This window comes from Formica exsecta, unplaced genomic scaffold (assembly GCF_003651465.1).
Source record: "Formica exsecta isolate Colony F162 unplaced genomic scaffold, ASM365146v1 scaffold258, whole genome shotgun sequence".
In the NCBI taxonomy this organism is placed as follows: domain Eukaryota; kingdom Metazoa; phylum Arthropoda; class Insecta; order Hymenoptera; family Formicidae; genus Formica; species Formica exsecta.
Window position 1 is genome coordinate 801115 of NW_021849849.1, and position 22866 is coordinate 823980.

General features: G+C 29.7%; 4 protein-coding genes across 6 annotated transcripts; 2 read left to right on the forward strand and 2 right to left on the reverse strand.

The window, feature by feature from the left end:
- The first annotated feature begins 211 nt into the window (after window positions 1-211).
- Window positions 212-2374, forward strand: LOC115236553. The gene is made up of 3 exons (XM_029809079.1): window positions 212-1278; window positions 1613-1947; window positions 2244-2374. Exons 1-3 carry the CDS (start codon window positions 678-680, stop codon window positions 2364-2366), a joined length of 1059 nt encoding a protein of 352 aa, XP_029664939.1. The 5' UTR covers window positions 212-677; the 3' UTR covers window positions 2367-2374.
- Window positions 2375-3075: 701 nt separating this feature from the next.
- On the reverse strand, window positions 3076-5431 carry LOC115236618 (protein-cysteine N-palmitoyltransferase HHAT). 3 transcript variants are annotated; one of them, XM_029809180.1, is made up of 7 exons: window positions 5090-5431; window positions 4829-5010; window positions 4340-4747; window positions 4117-4257; window positions 3819-4036; window positions 3392-3753; window positions 3076-3184 (listed from the first exon to the last, which is right to left on the reverse strand). In XM_029809180.1, exons 1-7 carry the CDS (start codon window positions 5232-5234, stop codon window positions 3081-3083), a joined length of 1560 nt encoding a protein of 519 aa, XP_029665040.1. In that variant the 5' UTR covers window positions 5235-5431; the 3' UTR covers window positions 3076-3080. The 3 variants fall into 3 exon arrangements, with proteins under 3 accessions (XP_029665040.1, XP_029665041.1, XP_029665042.1); XM_029809181.1 differs by having other exon boundaries at window positions 3392-3735; window positions 5090-5421; XM_029809182.1 differs by having other exon boundaries at window positions 4340-5010; window positions 5090-5430.
- An 838-nt stretch (window positions 5432-6269) lies between these two features.
- LOC115236621 (golgin subfamily A member 1-like) lies at window positions 6270-13425 on the reverse strand. Its single transcript, XM_029809185.1, is given in 6 exon segments — window positions 6270-6882; window positions 6959-7189; window positions 7403-7930; window positions 10438-11096; window positions 12119-12497; window positions 12927-13425. Coding segments are annotated over 6 exon segments (2064 nt in total). The 5' UTR covers window positions 13038-13425; the 3' UTR covers window positions 6270-6726.
- Window positions 13426-15946: 2521 nt separating this feature from the next.
- Window positions 15947-22483, forward strand: LOC115236617 (activated Cdc42 kinase-like). Its single transcript, XM_029809179.1, has 8 exons — window positions 15947-16278; window positions 17103-17236; window positions 18286-18378; window positions 18749-20332; window positions 20618-20857; window positions 20947-21083; window positions 21476-21706; window positions 22003-22483. Exons 2-8 carry the CDS (start codon window positions 17233-17235, stop codon window positions 22075-22077), a joined length of 2364 nt encoding a protein of 787 aa, XP_029665039.1. The 5' UTR covers window positions 15947-16278; window positions 17103-17232; the 3' UTR covers window positions 22078-22483.
- The last annotated feature ends 383 nt before the right edge of the window (window positions 22484-22866 follow it).

The window sequence follows — 22866 nt, forward strand, 5'->3', positions numbered from 1 at the left end:
AAAAACTATTTGTTTCGAGAGAAATATTATCCTATATAAAATATATTTAATATTTCAAGATAAAATAAAAGAAAAAGTTGCGCATGTCGGTAATAATCAAAATTTGTTTTACGTTAAAATACAAGTTTTAATCAAAGATGATAACAATAATAATAAAATAGAAAAATAAAAAGAGAATATTATTATCGATAATACGATAATGATAAAAATAACAGTTTTACTTTGCGAAATCCATTATAAGCCGTCACGATCGATCAATTGCGTGCATTATGATATTATATCTGATCGTTACAAAAATGTATATTATGGCGTATGATAGACATATATTACGCGTATGCACGCATTAACGTTCCCACACATATAAATGCAAACATTTATCAAGATAAGGCTAATTGTCATATAATAAGCAAAGAAAAAAAATGTACAAACTTTTTTTATTGTCTCCTTTATTTTTTTTTTCATTCGCCATGCAGACTATCGAAAAATCTTCTAAAGAAAAAAATCATCAACGATTGTGAGAAATTTCGCAGAGCGGTTTATTCATATAATCATTATAATATCTGTGAAAGATCTACACGCGATAAAAATAAATCGTTATTATTACTTTGTCGGTTCCGTTTGTAAAGAGACTTTTACTTCTTTTCTTTAGAGACAGACAGTTTTTTTAATAAGAAAACATGCTAGAAAATTGTCGATGGTTTCTGTACGCGTCGCGTTTTTATGGGTGTCACCCGCACACGATTGACGATGAACGATCTCGCGTGCCCGCAAATTTTCGCCTACCGTTATTGGCATATTCGCTAATTATGTGCGGTTTGTATTGTGTCGCGGGATATTATGCGAAAGGCTTTAGAGATTACTGTGACACTGATATCGTAACGATAGGTTGTGTTCTGCAGCAGGGCAATCGGTATAACCGGTGCTTTTACATGATCCTGACGCCGTTGCTGTCTTGCTTGCGATATGCAGAATTTGAACGGGCCGTAGCTGTCGCTCGTAAATTCGATGATTTAATGCGACATCATAATAGTCGGTGCAACGATAATAAACGAATGAATTGCTACATGCAATGGTTGATTATATTAACGATTTTCGTCGTTTGGATCGTCATCAGCATACTAATAATGTTTGCTGTACCTCATATGATTTTTTATTTGCTTGCGTTACAAATTATAATGCGAATTACATTCTCGATAGAGATTGCAAAATTTTATTTCTTGTACGACGCATTGTATCGTAGGTTTCGTCGTCTCAATGGACTATGTCGCAAACTGACTGGTATTATATATCATCAATCGATCAACAGACTTGATTACGATTAAATTAAATCAATCTTAAAATGATGATTATAATGATCAAATATTAATTTTTTAATTATTCACATAAAATTCATGCATGTTTAAAAACTTATCTAAATAAAATGGATTCTTTAACTTTTTGAGGGACCCTTTCTGTCTATTAAAGGCATTTTTATTAAAATTTGTATTTATACATTTTTCGGATCGCTAATTACGAATTTGAAATTTAACTGCCCCGCAAAAAGTTAAACAATTTCGTTTGTAGTATTATTTTTGTAATTAATTTTGACAATGTGTAAAATTTTTTTATATAGGAATGGGTGTCGGCATCGATACCGGTATATCTGTGATACATATTAATCGTCTTACAATCTCGAATCTTCAGCAGTTGCACAGCTGTTTGATCGATGCAACAAATCATTTGAATTCTTATTATAGTCTGCAGTTATTTTGTTGGATCGCATGCATGTTACTGGACATTCTTTCATATATCTTTGGCGTTTTACATAAAAGAGACAACGTGCTCCTGACTTGCGTCCAATGCATTTTGCTACTAATTTTTTCATTTCAAGTTATCACTATAAGTCGCATCTGTCATTTAACATGCGATCAGGTATGTATGTTATGTTCGTCTCTGACGAGCGAAATTATCACATAAAATATTTCAGGCAAACGCATTGGCCGGAACGATGTTTTTAGCGAAAACTCCCGCACTCAAACACACCGACTTTTCGACTGTGAGTAATAAAATAAATATTATACAGAGTAAGCTCTCTATTTCAATATGCATCACTTTCCTAAATTCGTCTTTACCGTTTAGTATAAAGATAAATTTTTAATCATTTGTACTCATTTAATAATTAAAAGAATATAATTGCCTTTTTTTATTTTTTAATAAAAGAAATGTTATGAACATATATTTTTGCGACGTTTTTTTGTTTTTAGGAAGCGATTGAGTTGGGAGTACGTCTTCGAATCTTTCCGTTGCGCGTTAGAGTCTGTGGCTTATTTAATTTGGACAACAGTCTTGCATTTTCGGTAATTGATGTTTTTTCTATAATCTATTAATTACTTGAACTTATATAAATATATTAGAACTATTATAAATATATATCGGCGCTTCTTGTCAGTTTTTACAAAAAACTGAGAATTAAATTTCGACTATATTTGAAGCTTCAACCAGATGTAACAAAAAAACAAAAACAAAACAAAAAGATTTTTAATTTTCCAAAAATTTTTTAATTTTAGAAAAATCAAAAAATTGAGTCTATTGGGTGTAGGAAACTGACTCGATAAGAATAATTGCTTTATTTTCTTTTATTGCATTGAATATATTGTTAATATCAAATTACTTTTATCTGTTTATTATTGTTACATCTGTTTACAGTTAAATATTATTTTTAATAATACAATAATACCTAAAACATTCGATTTGAATATTCAAGTAAAATTGAAGAGATTATCAAACGGAGAAATTATTCAAGCAAATTAAACCTGTTTACTCGCGGTTTATAATCAAAGCTAATTAATTCAAAGAAAATTAATTACGATTTCTTACTTTCTCAAAATAATTTGAATACTGATTTTCGAATAATGTGATTATTCAATGTTTTTGTAAATCTATTTATTAATATTGTATATTATATTAGGTATTTGGTATTATACTGATGTATGTGGTCCTAACTTCGTCCATTCATTGAGCTTAGATGATAATCTTAAACGCAAACAAATATGAGAAGGATGTATGTATTTTGAAAATGAAGCATTTCAACCTCGATTTAATCAAGTCAAACTTCGAACTTTTAATTCCCAATTTTTAACATCTACAGAAACTTGACAACAGCAATAAAGAAAGAAAAACAGAATAAATAAAGTTTTCCAGGATCCTGTAAACAGAAAATTACATTTCAATTTTTTTGTTAATATTAAATTATTTGTGAAATTATTAAATTGTTAATAAGATAAAATATTTATATTTAAGCAATAAATATTGTCTCAGTATTTGTAGAAAATGTAATAATAAACTTATTTTCTTTATATATTGAACAAGATAAAATGTATGGAATATAAAAACTAAAACATGAAAAGCTTACCATATAGTATTATGTTATATGTAAAAATATTACCAATTAATGGGCCCCCAAAAAAATAAAAATTAGATATTGCTGACATTGCTAAAAGAGGGCTTGCTAATATACAATGAAATCTCTTAATATTTTTTGGAGATAAATACATATTCTGCATTTTATGATATTGTTTGCTTTTGCCAATTGATACTCCTATACTTTCGATTGCTATTCCTATAAAATTGAACAGTGACCAAATAAAAATATTCACTTGTATTCCATGCCATATAAGAACAAAAGCAAAACATAAAAATGATGCAAACAATTTTCCAAAGCACCCATTTGACTTTTGTACAGGGATATAAATATATCTGGAAAAAATAAAGAGACTAATTTATTATAATAATAAAAAACTCCTATAAAATATATACATAGATGTTAATTATATACTTACTTTATAAGAAATTTATATAATCCTCTATCAAAATGTTTCCACATGTCGGAATATAAATGAATCCTAGCTATACATTTAGGTGGTGGTGGTGCTTTTACATTATCTAAATTACATAAAGTCTTGGAAATCCCATAGATTACAACATATTTGTTCAGAAAGAATTGTCCCATGCAATATCCTAAACCATACAGTGCCCAAGGATTTAAATTTTGCACAATCTGTAAAAAAAAACCACAATATATGCACTTATGCAAATATAATATTCTTACGATATTCTTATGCATAAATAAATTATTACCTGAGGATGATATTGAATAGCATTTACATAAATAAAGTGTAGCAACAATTCAGTAAAATATAACCAGAACATGTATCTAATTAAATTTAACACAAAAGTTTGTAGTTTTTGGTAATTCCAATATTGATGTGGTTGATTAATCTAAAAGATTCATTATTTTTGTCAACACTATATATTTTCTATAATATTAATTATTTTATAAAATTGTGAAAACTATACATACAGACTCAACAAACTCATGATACAAAATAAGTGGCCCTGAAAATAATGTGGGCAAGTATAAACAATATGCTAATTTCTGAATAAAATTATTTGAATTGAGAAGTTTGTCATCAATACTATCCATATTGTGACTGATACTTCTTAAATGTATCCAACACATTGTAAGTGTCAAAATATAATGCTGTTCATCATCGAATCCTAGCCAGCTTTGAAAAATACCATTCGGTATTTTTAATATATGTATTACAAATAGGAATGAAACATGTATTAACCATGCTACATTCTTACTATATTTATATGTTATTATATGTAAAAGACTAGGTTGCAGTAGAGCACATAATGCACCCAATAAACCAATATAATAATACAGAAAAGCTGTAGATGACAAGATATACCAACAACACAATATCTGAAAGATTTCCATGTTACTTCTTTGAATTGCACATTTTTTCTATAAAATATATTTTGTAAATATATATAAATGTGTTACCATATTGTTACTATTAACTTTAATAATCTGACTGAAAAAATGATGTATAAAAATGTATGATATTAGTTTGTTTACTAATGCAAGCCATGCACGCCACTCTTGATCAGAAATATCTCGTTTTTTTCCAATCCAAGTCCATCCTCTATCAAAATCATTGTATGCATCATAATAATTATCAAAATCTGAAAGTATAAATCGCATATGAGAGAGTGAAAGCATCAGCATTATAACATTTTACTTCTTGATTTCCTATAGCCTTACAATTATTCGATAAATAAAACTCATATACAGAATAAGAAATAGCACATGACCACGCAAGAAAATAAAAATAGCTTTCATAATTGTTACTAAATTTCATAATGGCTGTTAAATTCATTATATAAAGAAAACCGGATTTGTTTTGCATGCATTTTCTATACTTTTGCCTTGCATCTGTGCCTCTACGTGCATCGGCACGGTAGAAGGACGAAGAACGCGAGCAATGCAATTTGAATTCGAGAATTTGTTTCTTAGCGTTGGTAACCCTGAAACCCTGAAATGTCGTAGGTTACGTTCCAAAATTTACTCCATAGAGTAGAATGGCGTTTGATTGACCAATCAAGGAATAAAGAAATTTTTGTTTCTTTATTCTGATTGGTCAATCGAACGCTATTCTACTTCGTGGAGTAAATTTTAGAATACAATCTTGGATGCAGAAAAAACAAAATGGGTAGCATCTAGTTCCTAGACTATAGGATTGGTCAGCCATATTTTCGCGAAAAGTGTCTATGAAATTTTTCATTCACTCTATTCTATAGACTTGTGATTTAGTTGCAACTTTGGACTTATTAAAATCTTTTTTTTTTCAAATATTTTATATTTTACTGAAAAATAATTAAAACTATGTTCTCTTTCATCATTAATTATATATATGTTCTGTAATAATCTAAGAATTTTTGTAAAGTATACTTTATATATTTAAAACTTTTGTTTCACTATCGCATTCATATCGAATTGCCATGTTAAATTATGTGTGATTTATTTTCACAATATATATTAAAATATAATACAATCAATAACATAAAGAAACGCGCGCGTAATTATTGTAATTATAATTAAAACTATATAATTATATTATAATACAACTGCAATGCTAAATCAGACATTTCGAATAAAATATTATAAGAATTTTTCATTATCGTTATTAACTCGTTGCTAATACATGAGAAGCAAAAGAGAGAGAGAGAAAGAGAGTCAATTACCAAATTATGCCCAAAGTTGCAACTAAATTCCAATTCTATTCTAGAATCTTTTAATCTAAGATATGTTTCATTACTGTTTACTGAGTCCAAAAGCCATATAAAAATGGGAAATGTTTTTTACAATCACCATTGTAATCAATATTGTGCACATAAAAAAATTTCACTTCAACAAAACATAGCATGTTGCAAATAAATCAATCTCGTATCAGAACTGCATTTGTATCATGATTTATACGTGCACAAAGTATCACAATCCATCACGCACAATAGTTCAGTTTAGCAATCAAAATTGCACTTCAGTATTACATATATTAACAAATCTATGAAATAAATTAATAATTAATGATGTATTCATAAAATCTTATCAAATTTCACAAAGTCACTTTTTACCACAATGAAGTTTCATACACATAGCCATTTATCATAGTTTGTTTATTATATTTGCACAAATGTTAAATGTGCATATTAAACTTTGTAAAATCATCATTTATGACTTTATATAATTTTTCTAATTATTTTTTATATCCTTTAAATTAGTTGTGGCTGTTTTAATATGTAAATCACTTCAAACTACAGTGATTTACATATTGATCACTTCAAACAAGAATTTACGTTTGCTCTAATACGTTTCGTTAAGTACGAAACATCTTATAATTATCAGCTGGGTGGTATAGCTTTGGCAGTTTGTCCAAATCCTAAGTTAGGCCTGGTACCGAACCATGACATTTTCCATTCTAAAGTTTCCTGAAGTAGACGTTCTTCCTCTGGCGAAAAGTGTAATAATGTCGCCACTGCCCTCGTTAAATGCAGAGCCTTATAAAAATAATGTTATAATGTTTATTTATTACACCCAAAAGGGAATATAAATTAGATCGAAATAAATGTGCACCTCATATTCTCTGCTAGTGAGGAATTTGATGAGAACGTGTTTTAGATATTTAAAATTAACGTCATCTTCCCTCGAATTATTATGCTTGGCAGTGACGGTTTTGGATGAACTTGGATTAAGAATAGCTGCAGAAGCTTCAGCGTCACTATCCAACGACGAGGACGGAATTTTCAACTCGCGTTGAAGCGTTTTCTTCATATCAGTTAACCGTTGCTGCAAAACTTTGATTGTCTAAGAAAAAGGAAAAAATACTTTAAAATTAAATCATATAATTTATATAGATAATTAACAAATACTTTAGGTGCGTATATATGTGCATGTATGTGTGTATGTATAAGTAGATGTAATAAATATAGCAATCACGCAGAATTGCAAGTTGTTTTTAAAATAACATTATTTAATAATTGTATTGCATTCTGCCAAGGTTAAATTGGAGTTACCTACCTTATTTTTCTCACTTAATTGTTCTTCCAGATCTAACAAATTGTTTTTAAGTATTCTCTCATTTCTTTCCATTTTTTCTCTGTTATGTTCTGCTTCTTCTAGTTTTGCAACTTTCTGCTCAAATTGTTTTAATGTGATCGCCGCTTGCTCTGCTTCTTTCACTTTACCAACTAGATGATCTTCCAGATTTTCTACTCTACTCTGCAGCTCCATGTTCTCGATCTCCTGCTGCCGATTCTCCTGCTTCACAATTTCTATGTCTTGAGATACCTGGGCATTCCTCAGCAAAGCAGCATCTTTCTCATCTTTCTCTTTCTTGAAGGAAATTCGCAGTTCCGCTGTAGTTGATCGTTCAGATTCGAGAATTTCTTGTAGATATGCCAGTTCTAGACGTAAAGAAGAATTATTCGATTGTTCCCTTTCCAAGGACGATCGAAGATTTGCTAACTCGTTAGTAACATCACTGAGTTTGCTCGTCGTATTCTCGAGATCCAATTTCAGCTGAGTAATCTGTTTTGAGGAAGATTCCTAAAAAAAGACAAATACACATTCATATGAATTGACATATAAATATATAATTTTATCACAATTCGCATTCATACCTAATTGCCGACATGTTGATGTTACTCTTTTTTAAAATGTATATTTCTATATGTATAAGATATGTTTATCTTTACTTGTAATATTCTTTAATAATAAAGTGAATGTCTCATGGTATAAAAAAACATTTAAAAATTATATATATCTAAATTTTACTTCAAAAAATTAAAATTTATGCAGGATCTTCTTTGATTAAACAGTCTAAAATAGTGTTTTAAATCTTTAAAAAATCCTTGTATTAATGATTATTTAATGATTGTTTTCTTAAGCAGTTTCATATAATTATAAGCAAAAAATTAACTAAGGATAAAAACTGTGAAATAAATAAAATTATATATTCTTAAAATAAGAATTAAAAATCATACAAAACAAAATAAATAACAGTAATTACAAATAAAATAAAAAATATTTTCTTTGCATTATTGTAATTTTGCGTTTTACAATAAACTCATTTGTAAAATATCATATTGTTCACAAGCACAATTATCATTTTTGGAATATGATATTGTTAACAGCACAATTGAGTAAATATGCAGAATATCTTATAACTACTGCAATATATATGTATATATCTTATTCATAGATCTTTTTCAAAATAATTCTCTTTCTGCTAACTTGAGCTTGAACTTAAATAAAATGTCATAATGTCAATATTTCCAGCATAAAAGTATAAATCTATATAAATGATACATAACGGCAGAAAGTCAGTTCACAGAAAATCAAACTAAATTTTGTCTTAAAAATTTATCTTAAAATTTTATCTCAATAACATACATAAAAATAATTCTGAAATAAAATTTTTCTAGATTCCATAGCGCGACTGTGATGAGGTATTGATAAATCATTCAGGAATAAAAACTGGTTAAAAAAAATTAAAAATAGGTAAAAAGCAAAAGATTGCATATACTTATTTTTCCTTCTTTATTTCACAAATAAAATATACAGAAAGTGCAATTATACATAAAAATGTGTGTGTGTGTGTGTATTATTTTACCATACTAAAATCTAAAATTCACATGTCAAAGGCAATGTACATACAAAGAAGAATATACGATTTTGTGTGTGTGTGTGTGTGTGTGTGTGTGTGTATTATTTTACCATACTAAAATCTAAAATTCACATGTCAAAGGCAATGTACATACAAAGAAGAATATACGATTTTCAATACAAGTGAATCTGTTGCATAATCGGTTTATGTATTTCTTTGATATAGATTTTCTCAAGACGCTCGAGAAACTAACTTAACATGCTTTGAATATATAATAATAACTAATAAAGAAGTTCTGATAAAGGCACGTGCACGTACTGAGATTAAAAAATAAAACGTGCATCAAGCAAGAAGCATCAAGCTTCTGAACAACATGCAACAATATTACTGATTTACATGCGCGCGCGCGTATATACAGAGTAATCTGAATTTCACGAATCAAAATACAATAGTAGGAAAATTCTTGAAAAATTTAGTAATAATAATATCTTTTTTGCAATTGTTTATTTTAAACAGTTTTTGAGTCGCATGTGCGTTAGTATATTAGTAACATACGGTTGACAAACAGGCGACTGTTTAAATGCTTCTATGATATATTGACCAACTTTAAATTTTTATATCTCAAAAACTACTTAAAATAAAAAATTGTAAATACTTTTATTACTTAATTTTTCGAGAACTTTTCTGCTATAATATTGTAACTCGCAAATTTCGGAACATCCTGTATATATTACATATGAAAATCGTGACGCATATAATTTTTTATGATGATTTCATATGTAATCGCAAACATTACAAATATACAAAATATTCAAAAATAATTATTATAATAATCATCTAATAACAATATTTACTAAAAGTTGTATAAGATTTTGAAAAGATGAGGAACATTAAGAAAATTTTAAATATATCATATTTAAAATATAATATATTGCAAAAGTTATGCAAATATATATCTTTTATTTAGAAAATAAATTCATATCAGTCTTATAAAATTTAATGATCGGGACAATCGGCTGCACATTCCAAATGTAATGGAAGTTACGAAATGTAACAGAATCGAAAATCATCTAAGCTGCCAATTCATCGTCGACAAATGCATATTAAAAATATATAAAATAACTATAACAAAATAAGAAGATATTAATACAAGAAGATATCAGACAAAGCATCTTAAAAAAAATGCAATATAGTCTTTGATGAAAATAACAAAAAAGGATATATTATATCGTAAAATTATTGCGTCCTAAGATCGCAATAATATTAATAAAAAAAAGTTATAAGAAACATAAGCAACAACGAATTTTGTACATTATAAATAATTCAATACTATGATCATTTGTAACGAAACCTACCAGAAATGATTTTGTATCAGAATTTGGAAAAAATTTTCGGTAAGAGATAATCTAGCCCATGCACTTTGCCACTACATGTCGCGGTAACTCACAATTTGGCGTTTAAATTCTTCCACCTCGTCATCGACGCTGGCCCGGAGCTCTTTCAGTTCCGTAGCCATCTCGTCAATGTCTTCTGTCATGCGCAAAAGCTTAGCGTCTTTTGTAGTTATAACAATATTGTTCACCTCTATCTCGGCTTCTAGCTGTTTGATTCTGTGTTTAAGTTTCTCTTTCTCCTGCTCGACTTGTCTGCGCTCCAGTCCTTCCTCGCCTACTTGCCTACTAAGTCTGCCAACTTGCGTTTCAAGACTAGAAATCTTGCCAGACCAGCAAGTCTTTATATCGGAGAGATGAAGATGCGCCTCTTCCAACTTCCTTTCCAACAACGTCCTCTCGCGCATTAGATCGGCTATTCTTTCGTCAACCGTCACTTGGTCGTTTGTTTCCAGAGCGATCCTTTGCTCCAGCACGAACACTTTGTCCTTCAGATGACGTACTTCCTCCTCCGTATGTGCTAACTGACAGGAAAGCTGCGCTTTCTCTCGCTGCGTAGAATGACGCATCGTCTCCATTTCATCCTGAAAGTGAACATTGGTTACCAAACATTGTTCGCTGGGCTTTTTTATTAGAATATATTTAGCTTTATTTTTTTCTTATAAAGCCTCCCTGGCAAATCTTATCAAAGCCATAATATGCGAATTAAATTTCGCTAAATCAGAAATAAGAGATAATATATCATTCCATGAGACAAAACAGCAAAAATACGAAAAGGCAAACGAAAAGCAATAAATCTAACGTTCGCCTAGTGTCAATATTTCTCGATTTTTTTTTTTTTATTAGAGTTAAAATAACAATTATATATTAAAACATAATTCCTTTCCGCATTTTTTTTTTTTTTTTATAAAACTCAATTATTTAAAGTATCGTTGGATGCATAAAGTCATGCGCATTTAAACACAATTATATAAAAATATAAAACAAGAACGAGTTTTTTTCAAGAAGAATTGATTTCCATTTTCAAAAATATAGAAAATATGCATATATCTAAAAAAAATCAAAGAGGGAATCTCTATACTGAATATTATTACTATACACAGGATATCTTATGATATGTGTGTATGTGTGTGTGTGTGTGTTTTATCTCCTAAAAAGTCCAGCAACTCCAACTATGTCTCATTAGTAAATCTCATTGACCACTGATTTGAAATATAAAATATTTAAGAAAAAATCATTTCAAGCATTTACTTAAAAATTTTTATATATGGGCTTGTGTGCTTTAACTAACTAATCAGCTTTCTAGTCTTACTTTAACTACTTACTTTTAAATATATTAGTTTTTTTAAGCTATAAAAAAGAAAATGATTGCAGCTTTAATGTTCATAAAATGCTGATTCTCTATTTTTCCTTAATGATAAAACACGCTAAATAACTAACAATAAGAATTATGACAAGATATCCTTGTAATATATTAAAAAGTCCAGCAACTCCAACTATGTCTCATTAGTAAATCTCATTGACTAAAAAGTGAAAAACTAAAAGTGTTATCAAAACTTTTGCAAGAGGAGGAAGTTACGCTCCATTTTAATTTAAGAATATAATGATATTATACTTTTTGAATAATTATTACAAGACGCTCTGTATTTGTATATATGTGCATGCATGCACATATATATAAAAAGAACACAAAGATAAAAACATTAATATATTAAAAATTTGATTATCTATAAATACCTTCTGCATCTTTAAGAGCATGCTCTAAAGACTGTTTCGCTATTTCTATCTTTTTTATCTCTTCTTCTAATCTCCGTTTTTCTTTCTCCTGTTTTTCTATGATTTTTTTCCATTCTTTCTCTTTTTCAAAAAGCCTAACTTTCCATTCTTCTTCTTGTTTTTCCATACGTTTCAAAATTTCTGCCTCTTTCTTTGCTAAACGTTTCTTCCATTCATCTTCCTTACTTTCACACTTTTTTATATCTTTTGTGGATAACTGTATTCCATCATTAAGACTATTCTCTCCTTTTGATGAAACTGATGGTAATGGAGATGTATTTTCTTCCCTCAATCCATCTAATGATACCTGAGAACCACTAACACTACTTGTAGAACCTGTCTGTAACAATAATAATGTAATTAGCCCTAAAAGACCTGTATAATAAAATTATATATAAAAGCTTTACATTCTCACACAAATATAAATTAAATGAAAAGTATACATTATACTGGTTACAACTAAAAATTCTTTTTTTTATAGCTCTTATATGAATTTCATAATCTACAAAGAGACAGCTTAAAAAATCTTAAAATATATGTTCAAATTAAGTATAAATTAATAGTTTATATTACAATATGATTTCTTTCATTTGATTACATTCGTGTAAATATAAAGAAAAAAATTTAATAATACAATTTTTATTCAAAGCTTCATAAGAAATCTATAAAATTCTCTGAGAGAAAAATTCACTAAAGAAAATCTGAACTTAATGAGATACTCTTACAGCTTGAATGTAAGGTGATAATATATCTGTGACGTTATATTTACCTGAGACACATGTTTGGAATTAATGGCGCGTATACTCCCGGCATTTCTGATAACGGTGGACACGTCACTCCCGATTTCCTCACGTATCTTGTTCTTCAAGGTAGCGAACATAGTGCGAGAGCGTTAAAATCCCTCTAAGTTCAGAGCACGCGGATAACAGGTGTAACAAGCACCACCTGTCAAATTAGCGTACGACAGTCGGGTCGATGCAAACACTCCGCACACCCGAGTTTGCGCTGATTTACGATTGTCAAACTTTACGCTGAATATAAAGGCACGAAAAACACACCGCGAGCGATTGCTTCATTTTCTCTATCGCACATTTTTCGCTTTTCATCAATTCCACAATTTCACAAGGTCATTACTGTCGCTTACTCGCATTGTTCGTTCCCTACCGACGACGAAACTTTGCACCTCTCCGCATTCGTCAAACACAAATGATCGTGTCAACTGTGTGAGCCACGGATTTTTATATTATACTAGACTACTAACTCCCGAAATTTTGCTTATATAGGAAGCTTTTCAGCAAGAAACATACACATAGACACAATGTCACGCAATTGGCTATCGAATAGAGAATTTTTAAAATACTAAAAAATTTTTCAATTTGATAACCAATAGTATGACATTGCCTCTAGCTGGAAATCTCGCGAAGTAAGACTCAATTGTCCATGTCGCCAATTGGCCAATTCAAAATAGGATTCTCTGATTGGTCGATCGTACCCTAGGAACCAGTACCACTTCAATGCGTAGTCATTGTGTCTGAGCCCTAAGTTTTTCTCATCTCACGTTACGTTTGTGGTCAAGTTGTGAGTGAGATGAACGGCATTCTCTTTCAGTGGATACAAACATGCAAGTCGAATAAATCCACAAAAGAGAAAAGAAAAACAAAAACTTTGTCTCATATCTGAATATAATAAATGATGCCACAATTAAGTGTGTAATACATGCATTATTATCAGGTGTAGAGTTTGCTTCAGTTTTTATTGAATATTAAGAATTTATATTCCAAATATGTTGAAGCAGGCATAAGCAATGAAGCTATTGCATGATCATTCTAGCATAACGAACAGAATAGCGGCGAAGCCTTAAAAACGTACCTCTAGCATCAGCGATAGCAGCAACGAATTAGCGGAAATAACCGCCTAACTCTGATCTTCGATGCTCTCGTTTACCAAAGTTTTCCAATCTTCATGCGTGCGTTGTATTCACAGAACTTTTGATATCACTTTTAACAACGCTATTGTTCCATAACTCAAAGAAATTGTCTCCTATTGTATCCGACGATATTACGTGAATGTATATGTATATGGAAAATATATATCCATAAATCCCAAAAATAAGATCGGTTATTCATGCAAGAACATCAATTATTTTTGGATTAAACAGAAGAATTAATATCACTCCTTAACAATTTGCAAATATAATTTTTTTGCGAACACAATAGTAACTGTAATGAATTAGTTTGAAAGTCTTCCAATTAAGAGATTAAACAGCACAGTATATATGAAAATTATTAAGTTATAATAAAATTGTTATTACATCTAAGAGTTATGGAACACACGTAATTTTAATTTGTTTTACTACAGCAAGAGTCACATGTAATATGTATGTCATGAGTTTATGTTTCAGCGGCATGTCAATAATAAAAGGTGCAGAAAAAACTATAGCAACTGTGACGAAACAAAAAGCGAGGTAATAGTCAAAAACATTAATACAAATACAAAGTATATAAATACGTAATATATAAATATAAAATCCCTTATTTCTTTCTTACTCTAAATATAAAAAACCTTTCTTCATAAATAAGCGTGCTTAAAAAATGCGCCAATTCTGAGCTATCAACAACCATTTATATTACTTTAATGTATATTTTACCCATATATTCAATTTACATATCGTTCAATTGATTAACTGCGGAAAAATTAAAAAGAGTTACATTTTAAATTAGTACTCTTAATAAGCACTGCTAATATTTTACATATCATATCTTTACATGCCAGTTCAAAAAATACATAATAGTAAAAAGAAGTACAAAGAATTGCTTTTTGTATATTTTAATGTATAATATATTTTATCGCTTAAGCCTGTTTTTCTTATAAAAATGATGATATTAGAAAAATGCATCAATTGAGTAAAAAAATTCCTTGATTTACCAGGTTTTTTTTTCTCAAAATTCTAGGTAAAGAGAGAATATTTTAAAGATTTTAGTGCGATTTCCTAAAATAAGTTTTTTTATTGTATGCGTTTTCTAATGTTTTTCACTGTACCGAAAAAAAATTGAATAGCTTTCATAAAATAAACATTTTTCTAATCCTAAATAGCGTCAATCGGGGTCCAAACGTGAAGTTTACATCGTACCAATTGGATAATATCCAATAATTACGTGCTCAATTGAGCAATGCCTACGCCCGTATTCATAGTCTCCCGTCTTATATTTAAGATTATATTAAAAACAAGGGCTGTGGAATCTTAAGACGATCTAAGACCATAATTTTAAGATGATCTTAAATATAAAAACAGACTATGAATAAGAACGGGTCCTAATTTGGATATATTGTTATGTGGTCAAACATAATACGCCAGCGCGCACGCACGGCAAAAGAGAGGTGCTAATTAGAGAGATGCGAATTTCCCCCTCTCACACACATACATACACACCCGCACGCTCGCGTGTGTTGCCACACACACACAACGTATTTAAAAAAATAATGTTGAGAAACAAAAAGTTGTTTCTTATACCACTTATACAAGTGGTATATATTATATAAAATAAAAAAGCATATAATTTATGAAAATTCACAAATTTTCATACTAAAAAATTTTTCAATTTGATAACCAATAGTATGACATTGCCTCTAGCTGGAAATCTCGCGAAGTAAGACTCAATTGTCCATGTCGCCAATTGGCCAATTCAAAATAGGATTCTCTGATTGGTCGATCGTACCCTAGGAACCAGTACCACTTCAATGCGTAGTCATTGTGTCTGAGCCCTAAGTTTTTCTCATCTCACGTTACGTTTGTGGTCAAGTTGTGAGTGAGATGAACGGCATTCTCTTTCAGTGGATACAAACATGCAAGTCGAATAAAGAGCTGTGCGAGTTCTTGTTGTGCGCAGACGAGTTGTTTGGGCGTGATCGCTTGAGAGATTTAGCAACGACTTGTGGGAAAATGTGAACCTTGAAGCGGCAGCGGGATTAAAAACTCATTAAAGTAGAAGAGAGCGAAAAAGAGGGACTTGGACGGGGAAAAAAAGATAGCTGCTGTGCCGATCATTTTGATGCAAAGAAAAGACGAAAGAGAAATTGAGAAGTGCCGTGATTTCAGAGTCTTGTCAACGAAAAGGTGAAAGGTATGCACCGATAAAAACGAGGGCAATATTAATCTCTGTACTTTTTAATAATAATTTTCTATGATATATTATGTAATATATTTTCCTAATAATATATTATATTTTCCTTTTTCTTTTTCTTAGATATAAAATTTGAAGTTTTTTTTGTTTTTTTTTTTCAGATGCGTTCTCTTATTATACTTATCTATGTGTGATTTTCTTTCATTTTCCTCTCTTTCTAGAGTTCGTGAATATACTTTTTTTTTATCTCAAAAAATGCTAAAATATGCGATTAGCTGCTGAAAATAGAAGAGACATTAGTTCTTGAAAAATCTCTTGTATCCGTAATCCTATATACTAATACTAATAATACTCTACTAGTGCTTTGTGTAGAAGAAAACGAAAAAAAATAAATATATAAAATGCAGTATAGAAAGGTGAAACCCTTTTGTCATTAACAAAGCACATGATTTAATTTTAACATGATCTGTGGCCTAATTCTAACTTATTTTTACTTCTCTCACAAATCATGTAGCACCAAGCAAAGTAAAATACAAAAACAGCTAAAACAATTTAAAAAAATTATGTACATATAAATATGCATAAAAGCAAATTTAACATTAACAGACCATTATTTTTTTTTTCATTATATAAATAATTATCATAATTTGATATATATTTTATATTTTATTTACAATGATATATATAGAAATCTTAAAAATTAGATTTATTTTAAATTAAACTTTTTGTGTTCCTGGAGTAAAAAATATCTGAAGTTTACATTACAATTGTATATTGTATATACAAGAATTTATATAATAAATGTACGATGTAAATTATTCAAGGCAAAATGATGAACTGAAAAGGGAACCAAAACGAATGTAATCATGTCCTGATAGGATAGGATTAGAGCAGCAGTTCATCATATTTCAAGGGGACGAGAAGTCGCCTTATATCTCTCTACGATAGCGTAGAATGGGTGAGTATTTAAAAAATTAACAAACCGTTTATGTAAATAATAATTAATAAATTTGAATAAATAAAAAGCTTTAAACTTATAATCCAATCAACTTACTTGTATATTGTTTAATTCGTCTTCATATCGTCTAAGACGGGAAACTTCTGTCTTCAAACTTTCTATTTCCGCTGTAGCAGTTTTTAAATGATACGTCTTTTCCTCTACTTCCTGTTCTTTTGCCAACAACTGCAAAAAATTATCATTATATACTTAATCTAATTTGTCTCAATTAATAAGATATATTAGAATTAAAAAAATTATATACAGAATGCAAAAACGATAGTAACCAAATAATAGATGATTTTTCATGCAAAAATGGAATCAAAGATAATATTTGGTAAAAATTTAATTGTTTTTATTTAAAGAATTTTTTTCATAATAATGCTTTTGCGTTCGTTAAATTTTAACGAATTTTGACAACTTTATGCCATACATTATTGGATTCACCTTGGCAATAACCATAAATATATAAATAAAATTAAATATATGTAAAAAATTTAAAATAAATATACTATATTTCAAAAATTTAATCACGCTATTGCAATACCCAATGCCCCTGAGTTATACATTTATAACATCAGATTTTGATTTTGATTTAGGACAGGTTGCACTGATATAATTGGTGTTAAAAATAGATATTAATCGCAAATTTTTTTTCTCTATTTTTGTTATAATTATATAGTACTATAATGCAATTGCAATAATTGAAAGTTATGGATAATGAATGCATAAAAATTTCTGATTTTTTGAATTGTGCTACTCATGTGCTACATCATTATAAAAATCATCCTCGTTTTCTGACAATATCAATAATCAATAAACAGAATTATTCATATCTATTTGAGAAAAATATTAGTATCTTTTATTTTAAACACATTATATCTATAATAATATTTCTTTCATAGTATGTCCATAGTAATTTCGTAATATGGTAAATCTGACTATTGAACATGATTGTCAATAATATTTCTTTTATATAGACACTAATCGTAAATTTAATTTGATTCTAGATACACAAGTAGAAATGTCTCGCAACAATGGACCTGGTCTTTATGAGTTCCTTATGGAAGCCGAGTTACAGCAATATTATCCCGGCATTCGAGGTAATTTCATTTGTTTTAGAGAGAGAGAGAGAGTGAGTTAATATACCTTGTTATACTTTTTTAAATAATAATATTTTAAGAGATGTATAATTAATGTTTTAATTGAAGTGTAATTAAACTTATAATTAAAGTTTAATAGTAAGAAAAAGAAATTAAATATTATGAAAGAAAGATTAAGAAAGAATGTCATCTGTTTAGTTATCCTCTCTTTCATCTAGTGGAAATTGAACTAAAAAATTATACAACCATGCGCTATTTATACACTTTTAAAATTCATTAAAAAAATTTCAATTAAAAAATTTCTATTAAATTATTATAGTTTTAAAATTATAATAATAACTACTTATTAAAAGAGAGTAATTTATATTAGGAGACTTGAAGGTGCAAACAACAGCACAATTGAAGTATGTAACGGAAGAAGATCTGAACGCGATAGGGATGAGCAAACCGGAAATGCGCCGTCTAAAAAAATATTTCCAGAAGCATTTTCCTCAGAATTACCTTTCCAAATTTAAGAAGATGCTTCTACCGAAGCGCGAGGAACAGACTCCCGGTGCACTAAGTATGTTGCCGGAGGAAAGGCAGGACAGACCGTCGATACGCGTGCCCAATAAACACATGATCCCAGCCGATGCAATTATTGTGAACAAAGAGTTGGGAACAGGAGAATTCGGGGTCGTGCAGCAGGGCGTATGGACAAATGATGGAGAAAGGATACAGGTAGCAATCAAATGCCTATCCCGCGAAAGAATGCAGAATAATCCTATAGAATTTCTAAAGGAGGCCGCGATAATGCACGCGATCGATCACGAACACATCGTGCGGCTGTACGGCGTCGTTCTTGACACAAACTCGTTAATGCTTGTAACAGAATTGGCGCCATTACGCTCATTGCTGGAATGCCTCAAGGAACCCAGTTTGCGTGCGAGTTTCCCGGTTTTATCATTGTGTGATTTCGCCGTACAGATTGCTGACGGAATGCAATATTTGGAGGCGAAAAGACTGATACATCGTGATCTAGCTGCCAGAAACATCCTTGTGTTTTCTAAGAATAAAGTCAAAATATCGGATTTCGGGTTATCACGTGCACTAGGAGTTGGCAAGGATTATTACCAGACGAATTTTAATGTTAATTTGAAACTGCCCATTGCGTGGTGCGCACCTGAATGCATATCCTACCTGAAATTCACGTCGGCGAGTGACGTCTGGGCATATGGGGTGACTTTATGGGAAATTTTCAGTTATGGGTTTCAACCCTGGGCAGCATTGACCGGTCACCAAATTCTCGAAGCAATAGATGAACCTAATTTTCAGAGGCTTGAGCAACCTGAATGTTGTCCAAAGGATTACTTTTCTCTCATGCAGCAATGTTGGCAACATGAATCTCTGAAAAGACCCAAGTTTTCCGAATTGATCAATTTGTTGCCTGATCTAAAACCGGAACAAGTTCAAGCAGTTCAGGATAATACTGAACCGAATCAGCTTGCTTATAGACAAAGCGACATAATTACGGTCTTAGATAAAGGCAGTGGGAATAGCTTATGGAAAGGTGTTTTAAATAATGGCAAAACAGGATTCTTTAATCCGGCTCATACGATCGCGTATCTAGGTTCTAATTTGCCCAGCAATAAGCCCGGTGAATTTACGCGGGGAGATGGCAAAAATGTTTTCTCGTCACAGCGTAGAAAAATTCGTACGGACATGATATCTTCACCGCAGGGCGATCTCAAGCATACTGGTCATGTGGGTTTAGACGGAGCGTACTTCGGTGACATTAGCTTTCTCGGTGGAAAGTATCCGCACCTGCCTCGTCAAGTTGTGACACCATACAAACCGCAGGAGGATGCAACTGATAATTCTCAAAGTTTAAATCAGGATGCGAGAAGTATTGATGCGAATAGAGAATCAGCGAGAGATAGTAGAAGTATACAACAAGAAACTCAAAGCAAACATGGTACTAGTATTTTCTGTTATAATAAAGTTTTTACTTTATCAAATTATTTGTGTTTACATATGTACATTGCACATGTGCATTCGTGTAAATGCGTAAATTTATTTAATAAAGATACAATATTATTTATGATTATAATTTTATTAGATATAATTTAGTTACATATGTGAATTAGGAAATGAGTTTTACACATAAAACAAAGTATTAAATATTGATCATATTTAATTTTTGTAACCAATTTTGTGCTACTCTGAAAATATGACTATATTATCTTATATGTTTATATAGAGAGCTTATGGTCTGATGTGAATTCGGAAATATGTCAAGCGAATACAGAAAGTAATGCAAAGATGCAATCTATAACATCTAATATAGGCAGTAATACTGACGTTCTCGAAGCTGACCATGAATATCATGAAATTAGTGATGAAGAAAATCAAGAAAGTCCATTAAGATTTGATAAAACATTAAATTTTGACTTTGGTCCCAGTCTTTTGGCAGAAATGGATCAAATGTTCAGATCATTAGGTAAAAGAAATTGGAAGATAAATATTCCATATTATTTATATAAAATGTACAAATAATATTTCTGACATGTTATCATGTTTTTTCTATAGGTTCTTCTCCTCCTCCTCCGCCACCTGGCCTTCCTTTACCCACTGAACATGAATCAAGCAACGTGAGAAACGAATTGAGGGAAATTCAAGCAAAACAATGTAGCAAGAAGAAACAAGCCACCGTGAGTCCAATAAATGTACAGTAATCTTTTATTATTTTTGATTATGATATGACTTATTTAGTATATTTAACGTTATTATTCAACGTTATTTATTTTTTATTTATTATTTGCAATCTTTAGATATTACTTTTATTTATATTTATATAATATGTGTTATTAAGACAAAAGAAAATAAAGTCTGATGTAGAACTCTTATGTAGAATCAATAACTCAAGTTTAGTGCAGAACGATCAAGTTTCTATTGCACTATTTTTCTTGATCTGTATTTAATATAATAAACTTTTAAAATGTATTCGTGTTCGTGAGATAACATTAATATTTATATCTCTCTGTAGAGAGGGAATTGCGCAGAAATGTTGATCTACCGTTGATATGACGGAGAGAGTAAACATTTCTCTTGTATCTAGGTGAAACCTATCTCTGCTGCCGATCAGAAAACTCTCTACTCAGCCATTGCTATGGCACAGGAATTGACAGCACGTTCCATGACAGATCTTGAACATCCACCGGAGTCTCCTCGTACACCTGCCAGTCCTTCAAGACGCAGAAAATTCTCTTTTAAGTTGCCACATCAATACAGTCCCAAACCAGATAGACGACATTTTTCCGAAGAAGCTGCCAGTATACCTGACATACAGGTACATAAAACGGTTTTTGTTTTATCGCAGGAATATATGAAAAAGTTCACAGATCAAAAAACTACAACAAAGGAAGACATATTGAAGAAAGAGATTAATATTTTTACTATATATTTTTATTTAACATTCAAATTTTTATTGTGTGTGATTTATACAATCATTAAAAATTCTGTAAAATTATTTGATATTTCTAAAGTATGGGTTAATAATATGTTAAAGCACAAAAATGTTGCAATAGAGTAATAAATAACGAAAAAAATTTCTAAATTATTAATAAAATTTTATATATCTTTTAGATTTGTTTTTGCACTATGGATTATAGTTTTCTCAAGCCATTCAATATTAGAGGTAACTCTTCCTTTGTTTTTTAAATTAATATTTAACATACTGGAGCAATAAGATATTACATACATACGCCATTACACTTTTTACATATTTAAATACATAAAATCATGAGAGAAATTATTTTAAAACCAAACTATTTATAAATAATATTAAATAATTTTAAATATGGCAAGATACATATATGACTATCATATTTAGATTTGGATATCATAGGAATACAATAGAATTGAATAATATACACATACATATACAGGCTGTTTTATAATTAGTGCTACAATCGGGAAAGTAATAATATTACATAAAAAAAGAAACTACATAAAAAAGTTAAACAATTTTTTATACAAAGTTTTGTTTTTGACAAAGTTGATTCTAAAATTTCTAATATTGATATAGCATATTATGCTTTTTTAAGTTTAAATAATTCTAACAACTTTATAGTATACATCAAATTTATTTCGACATTTCGATTAATTAAAATATGTAAAAAGATATATTTTTTATTGACAAAAATAAAATGTATCTAAATATTTTATACACAACTCCTTTCTCTCTTTATCTTCAGCGTAATTTAAATTTTTTAAAATTGTTTTATTAAAAATGTACTTTCTATATTTATACATTATTAGAGCTACTGTTATAAAATACGAACAGAAGATATAATAAAGGCTCATTTAAGTTTAAAAAAGCATAAATGTTAATAATTCAATAAATTTTAAAGTTAAGTTTTTTTTCAAAACAAAATTTTATATGAAAAAATTTTAATTAATTTATTTTTTCCGATTGTACTACTAATTACGGAATATCTCGTACACATT